Source organism: Benincasa hispida, chromosome 11 (genome assembly GCF_027475165.1).
Source record: "Benincasa hispida cultivar pf3 chromosome 11, pf3_genome.v1.1, whole genome shotgun sequence".
Lineage (NCBI taxonomy): Eukaryota > Viridiplantae > Streptophyta > Magnoliopsida > Cucurbitales > Cucurbitaceae > Benincasa > Benincasa hispida.
In genome coordinates, this window is record NC_143488.1 from 54,804,902 (window position 1) to 54,812,740 (window position 7,839).

The 7,839-nt window shown below is 34.1% G+C and overlaps 1 protein-coding gene across 1 annotated transcript; it reads right to left on the minus strand.

Moving 5' to 3' along the window:
- Positions 1–3,244: 3,244 nt before the first annotated feature.
- Positions 3,245–6,974, minus strand: LOC120089701 (Radical SAM superfamily protein). The gene is made up of 10 exons (XM_090307319.1): positions 6,729–6,974; positions 6,447–6,565; positions 5,984–6,066; positions 5,754–5,856; positions 5,457–5,554; positions 5,151–5,281; positions 4,943–5,051; positions 4,196–4,387; positions 3,968–4,104; positions 3,245–3,847 (listed from the first exon to the last, which is right to left on the minus strand). Exons 1-10 carry the CDS (start codon positions 6,827–6,829, stop codon positions 3,559–3,561), a joined length of 1,362 nt encoding a protein of 453 aa, XP_090163445.1. The 5' UTR covers positions 6,830–6,974; the 3' UTR covers positions 3,245–3,558.
- Positions 6,975–7,839: the final 865 nt, after the last annotated feature.

Below are 7,839 nucleotides of genomic sequence, written 5' to 3' on the forward strand. Positions count from 1 at the left end.
TTTGAGACGTTTAGTCCGCTACTATATGGATAATCCTAAGCCTTACTATTCAGTTTGAATGGCATACCACCTGGTTTTGTCGATCCGTGTCACCCATCTCATATTTGTAAGCTTCAAAAGGCTTTCCATGCTTGAAACAAAATCCTTAGGAATGGTTTCTTAAGTTGAGTTCTTGCTTACTTCGTTAGAATTTTATTGCCTCAAAGTCCAATAGCTCCATGTTTATATATAACGAAAACTCAGTTATAGCCATTATACTGATTTAGAAAGAAAAAAATGAAGAGGAAGCAATGAAGAAGAGAGAAAGAGGAAGGAAGCAACATAACTGAGGGGGAGGTAAAACAGAAAACACACGTTGAACGACGAGTTAAAAAAAATTCCTGCGTATATGTTAAAATAATAATAAATTAGAAATTATAAAACTCCAAACTACCCAAGCATGCAAATGAGATGTTATAAATCCCCAATGAGAAAAATTATTAATTGCACTTTAATTAAAACCAACCAAAATTAACAACCTACCTTTTGAATGGGCTGAGAAACGTGAAACCCCAAATTCATATTCTCCAAAAGTAAAATCCATTTTTGCACCAATCACTTCTAACCTTGGACGGTGTGAGCAGCAACAGTACCGGGTGACAACAATCACGATCGGCAACGATGGTGTTTTAAAGACAATTGATGGATGTTGACAAAAGGGGGCAAGCTTGCAGAGGCTGGTTACAACGAGCGACATCAATCGATAAAATATGGGAGGGAGAGGGAGAGATGGCACGCGACTTACCCACAGTGGTTGACGATTGACGGTATGCAATGGTTGACAACAAGCGACGGTCGTTGGTAGGTAGCAACTAGCGGTAGCTGGTTGTAGGTTAGAATTTATAGGTCTCACAGGAAGAAGGAAAAGATGGAGTTTACATTCAAGGTAGTTCTCGCGAAGGAGAAGATAGGGAATTCTTAACCTAAATTTGACTTTCACTTTTTACCCTTTCCGAATTAAATCTTTTAATGAATTTCTTAAACCAGATCAAATAAAATGGAGTTACAAAGTCAAAATTTAGAAAGGTAGTATAATATGAGATTTAAAAACTCAAATCAACGTTCGAAGATTGAACATTTTTTTAAAAACAAATTTGAACCATTTTCAAATTAATAACTAAATACTAAACTTCAGGTTTAAAACGAAATTATTATATTGATAAAACTAAATTTTAAAATAAGAAGAATAGGTGAAAAACGTAATAAATATATCTTCTTCTTGTTTAAAATAAAATTTTATTGAAAATAATGATAAAATCAATTTATAAATCGTTTACAAGAAAATTATAGTAATATATTGATAAAAAAAGAAAAATCTTACAATCATATGATTTAGTTAAGATTAATGAAAAAGTGATTTATGGAAAGTAATATAATATGAGATTCAAAATTCATGTGAAAATTTGAAGATAGAAAATTCTTTAGATATGAATTTGGAGGATTTTCAAACTAAAATCGAAATTCATGCCAAAACATCTACATGCAAAGAGGAAATTCATCCATACTAAATATCTGTAAGAAAACTGAAATAACCAAAATTGTATATTAGATGAATTAATTACCGTATAATTAATGAAATTATTGGATTAATTATAATGCAACTAAAGAAGTTGTTAAGGTAATTTTTAATAGTAAGTATAGAGCTTTCTTTAATGCATCTTAAAAATAGAGCCTTTCTTTATGGTAAAAGTTAACAATATCAGACATGTTGTTGGAGGTTTTGGAAGAGGAACCCAATATATAATGTAATTAAAGGCTTTGGTTGACAAGATGAAATATTGTCAACTATAAAATAAACATTGTTATAGGAGGATTCTGAAACAAAGTATAACAACCATAGTACATCTTTATCCTCCACGATCCTAATATCGTTATGATTGCTACAACTATTACAATACATTGTTAACTTAAAAAATAATATATTCAAAAGTTGGAAAGACCTTAGATTGGATCAAACCGACAAAATGGTTAAAAGGTGTGTTTGAAGCAACATAAACTTCAATAAATCAAACATCAAGAATATTCGAACAAGTCTAATTAATAAAGATATCGGATTAATTACATTGCAATTAAAAAGGATGACGGGGGCATTTTAGGATTTTTGAAAATTGGACTCACATGTCATTCATGTATTTGATATAATTAAAAAAAATCAATGTTTTGCTATTTTTCTAAATGATAGTGTAATTAGTGCTATATTACTGATTATCCCAAAGAAAAGTCTAGCCCTATGAACCTAGATTAATTGGTTAGGTTGGCTTGGGATTGGACTTGGTCAAATCCTAGTTCAAAACTAACCAATCAAACCTCTATGTGAAACAAAAGTTTGAGATCACGCTTAGTGAATTAGTATATAGTTGGTCGATCCACTTAGTTGAGATACCCTAAGCCAATCCCATATAAATAGGAAGAGAAGTTCTCCTATAGGGGTAAGCTCACAAAACAAAATCTTTGCTCTATGCTACACATAAAAACTCAAACTTGACTTTTAAGTATGAGAGTATATGTCATGAGCACCACACCTATGTACTATTTTCTTATTTTGCAGGTGTTTGTCTTCAAAATATCATCCTTGAAATTGTATGAATCAAATTTAACCAACAAAGATGAAAGAAGAAACTAATAAAGTGGATAATTGATTTTGTCACCAAAATAAGTGAAAATTTTGGAGAATTATTAAATTATTAAAATATTTCTTACTTGTGTGTGATTTGGTGAAAAGTAGTTACATCAGTTTTAAAGATAGAATCCCTATCATTGTCAATAATTCACTCAAGAGTTTGATATATCTATATCGATAAGGATATTAACGACAATGAAAAAGATGTCAATGAAACATATATATTGATATTTTCACCGTCACAAAATGTTGATAATGTCACTTTTTTGTTAAAGATCAATATCTTGACCACCACAATGTTTTAACTCAAAAGGTGCATATAATGACACTTTCACATTCTCAATTAAATACATCTCAAGTCAAATTGTTAAATGTCAAAACTGCTAAATAATGATAGAAAGTTATTTTTTAAAACCATGACTTTACAAATGATCACACATAAATAAGTATTACACTCATAGCAATGAAACACATTTTTATATTCTTCCATCATTTGTTCATTGTTGCACTGAATCGGTATTGATTGAGAATGGATGAAAGGAAATTGTATTTGCTTTCTTCCTTCTCTATTATTACACTGGTTAATTACCATTTAAATGTTTATCATTAGATTTAATTTTATTTTTTGCTTACATAAAGTTTCATTATCAGAACCACCTAAGGATTAATTTAAATCTTAATTTTCAACCATAAACATAAACAAAACTAAAGAATGACAATAAATTTAGGAAAACATGAGGGCTGAATTTCTTGACATGGGCTGTATACATAGCTTCCCCTCCAAGAAGACTTGAAAGCTGAAGACGAGCATGGACTCTAACCATTGCTTGTAAGCAGGCACAACATCGCATGCCACGTCGACGGACCGATGCCAATGTTTATGTACCTTGTCGCAGGAACTAAGGGCACGATTTCATTGCCATTTGGAATTGATCGGGCACACGCAGTAAAGGAGCTTGAACACTACCAGGTTTGCCTAACTGACCACAGGCAGCCATTTGGTCATCACCTCTACTTAGTCGCAAGAAAACAGTCAACCCGGCTTCAGCCAAAACATTTCGAAACTCGATCATCTTCTCCTTGCAAGTAGGTCTAAATTGAGATCCACAATGTGGATTAAATGAAATAAGGTTAATCTTGCATGGAATACCCTGGACAAGATCAACGATCCTCTTTGCATCTTCAGTGCTACATGAAAAATAAAACAAAAGATAAAAAATGATTGTAAAGGAAAAATTGATAAAATCATCAACTATAGATCCAGTTGAAGCAATGGTTTAGGTCCAAAACATAGAAGTTGTAATATACCTGTCATTAACCCCAGCAAGCATCACGTATTCAAAAAGAACCTTGTACTTGTGCTTGCAGCGAAGTTCCTCGCGTAAAGTCTGAAGAAGCAAGTCTAACTTATACTTTCGGTTTATTGGCATGATCCAATTCCTAACCTGCAACATTCATTTTCCCACTCAAGAGAACGGAATTCTTCACATTTTTTTAATTTCAAGCACTTGAGTAATGCCAACCGCAAGCACGTACCTCATCGGTAGTTGCATTCAAACTAACAGCTAAAGCACAGTTACATTCATTCAGGAAACGTTTCAGCTGGGGAACAAGTCCACTAGTTGAAACAGTGACCTTGCGTGGACTGAAATGAAGGCCTTGTTCATGAACCATTATATTTGCAGCTTTAATGACATTGTCAATGTTGTGAAGTGGCTCTCCCATTCCCTAACAATCAATTTCAGTTTTTCTGGTCAAAATATGGAAAAGGATAATGGTTCTCGCTGACGCTGAGACCACCCATTATATATGTCAGAAGGCTTTAATAACGGAAACAAAGAAGAGAGGAGGTATCCAGTTAAACCCAAAAACCCAACATAAATCTTCAATATGACTAAAAAACAAAGAAACTTTTTTAGATAAGGAAACATCGAAATTTTATCAGGGAAAAAAACTAAGAAGGCAAGAAATGTTTGCAAATCTTTTTCCAGTTAAATGCATGAAGGACTTGTGGCTTGGAATAGTCTACAAATGATCAAACAAAAGAACGTTGCAGGCACAACAAATTGAAAGAAAGTAGAATCATTCTTGCGTAAGAATGCCAAACCAACTAGGACCACCACCGATAAAATGTTGAAATCTTGCTTGGTAAATAAACCAGAAACTGAATAATATGGTAGATCATCATGTTAAAAGAATAAGCAAAATCCTAAACAAGACAAGAATTTCAATGTATTTCATTTTTCCTCTTGTATGTTAAATACTTTTAGATCTTGAACATACCATAAACACGACATTAGTAATTAAACCCACTTCACTAGTAAGCAAACGCCTTGCAAAAACTGCCTGTTCTACTATCTCAGCAGCAGTCAGATGTCTCTTCAGGCCCATCCTGAAAAATTGAATGAAAAATGAACAATCTGATCATTCTTGTTTACTTCAACTAAAATCCTGCTAAAACATCTAACTGAATCGAAGAATTGAAGCTTGCCTGCCAGTGTAGCAGAACTGACAGTTCATGGCACAACCCACTTGACTTGAAACGCAAACAGTAGTCCTGCCTCTATCGCAAGGTATAACAACAGTTTCTATTACCAATCCATCTTCCAGATCGAACAAAATCTGTAATATCCTGTGAGCTTTAAAATTAATCAGACGAATCTTTGAGGGCACAAACCCAAAGAACTAAAGGAAAGAACAATGATTTTGCAATGTGGAGCCAGAACACACAAAGAAACAAGAAGCAAAGAGAATTGAATGATTATAACAGCACTTACTAGAACGTAACCATACAGACCTTCCTCGTTCCATCAGATGATGGGAGAATTTCCCTCAAAGACAGTGCCCTGAACTCAGCGTTTTCAATCAACATTTTCTTAAAATCTTTGTTTAAACCTAAGATTTCATAGCATGGAAAAAGTCATTGGATAGAGTAGACAAGTTACGAGTTCCAACAAGAGGAAAGCAGATGAATGGAAAAATTGGCTATCAATGATCGGATGTCCCCGAGAGGGGCAAAAAATAGGCTATCAATGAAAGCATTAAAATCTAAAGAATGGTTCACATTCCAGATAAATTGAGAAAGCAAGAAGACCTTCTAATTCATCGCCGGTATGTGCCCAAATGTTATCCCCATAAAGACGCTTCCACAGCATTAAAGCTTGGCCAGGTCTGTATCCTCGTGCTTGAACCCATTCCTATCGGTGTATATATTCGAGTAAATACAAAAATTAGGACACGTGAATCAGAGCAAAGGGTTTTCTTCATCATACGTGGAGGACAAATAAGTGCAAATGAGAAAGAGAGAGTTTAGAAGGGACTTGCCTCAAGTTCGGTGTAAGACAGACCCTTTAGAAGCACCTTGGAGTTGGAATCACTATTAAAGATTTCTTTTTCCTCAGGCATAGCTACAAGAAAAGAGATCACCAAAAGTATCATTCAACAAAATGAGCGCAGAATTGAATGATAAGTAGTAAAAAAAATAGAGTAGAAGAATGTAAGAAGACAACGATAGAGGAACAGATGTTACAGCCGAACAAATGCGGGCATAGCATGGACATGATTATGGAATCAATTAAAAGTCAAAATATGGTTCTTATAGGTGGTTTAACAAAACATGTGCCAATTACCAAAACAGGAATATCAAATTGCAATAATTTGAAGAATGGTATAACTACAATAAACCTCAAATATTTAATAACTTATCAAAGAGTATATGTTGAAAATTTCAGGTGAACTAATTTTGGCAATATGGAATGAGCTAAAAGCCTAAAACTAGAAAGGTTACCTTTAGATAGACAACCCCAACTGTTGTTATGCAAAGAAAGCAACGAAGTAAACAAGGCAGAAGCAGTAACACTGTGCAATGGCATTAGAGACTGCATGCCTGATAATTCCCCTGGAAGCCTAAAGAACCAGAGACATTTAGCATAAAAACATTTCCTCGTGATGATTATTATCTTCAGTAAGCAGAGAAATGCGTAGAATCCCATAAATTGATCACCTCTTTGGGGATATAGAAGCTGAAAATAACATGGATTAAATGCAAGAAACTAGTAAGAAAGAAAACCTGAAGTTGGTAAGCCTCTGAACAGAGAAGCGGGCGTGAAGGAGAGCTCGAGCGGAAGAGGATGAAATTGCTAGGGTTTTCCAGGAACAGCAAGCCGCCATTTTCCCTTGGCTATCTGTTTCAAAATTTGAAAGTAAAAATGAGTAGAAAGTAGGAACGAACTTCGAAAATTGTTCGGAGTTCTGTAAGGCCGAAATCGAACCGTACTGGCCTCCCCAACACACACGTCTCCGCCTCTCTCTCTCTCCCCAAATGGATATTTGCATATTTAATTTAAGGGAAAAATATCTTCTTGATAGTTTGGTTTTTGGTCTAATTTCTATCGGGATCTAGTTTTTTTGGTCTAGTTTCTGTAATCTCTCGCTCTCATGAGCAATTGTATAACAATATCTCACTCCCACTGCAATCGTCTAGCAAGCCATCTCTCGCTCTAGTGAGCAATTATACAGCAATATCTTGCTCTCGCGGCAATCGTCTAGCAAGCAATCTCTCGCTCTCGTGAGCAATAATGAACTGTCTGATCCACGAACAATAACCCTTCACACTACCATTTGGCAATCTTGGTATTCTCAAGTGAAAATCCAGGAGGTGTGGGCTCTGGGTGAATTTGGTAGAGGGAAGAAAAAGAAAACGATCAAACTACATGATCAAGTAAGTGGGAGAAAGGTTTTTGTCTATCACATAGACTGAGAGTACTTATCGTTTAGTAATCTCTCGCTCTCGTGAGAAATTCACTAAATGAAGCGATGCCCTTGTAAAATTAAAACTCTTTTCATTTTATTCTTCAGTTATTAAAATTGAACCTAACCCCCCACTTCACGCACGGTTAAAGGAGAAACCAAATAACCAACTAAACAATTATCTCATAATCGTTTTTATTATAAATAAATATAATAACTAACATATCATATTATATTTATAACCTATAGTTTTAATATCACACCATATGTAATATTTAAACCATAGTTCTTTTCTCCTTTATTTAATATAAATCATATTTATATCAATTCCTCCAATTAATGTGTCTAATACATCAAATCAATTATATCACATATTATTGAATCAATTTAATTATATCATATATATAATCAAATTCTCTCTTGTTAATTTG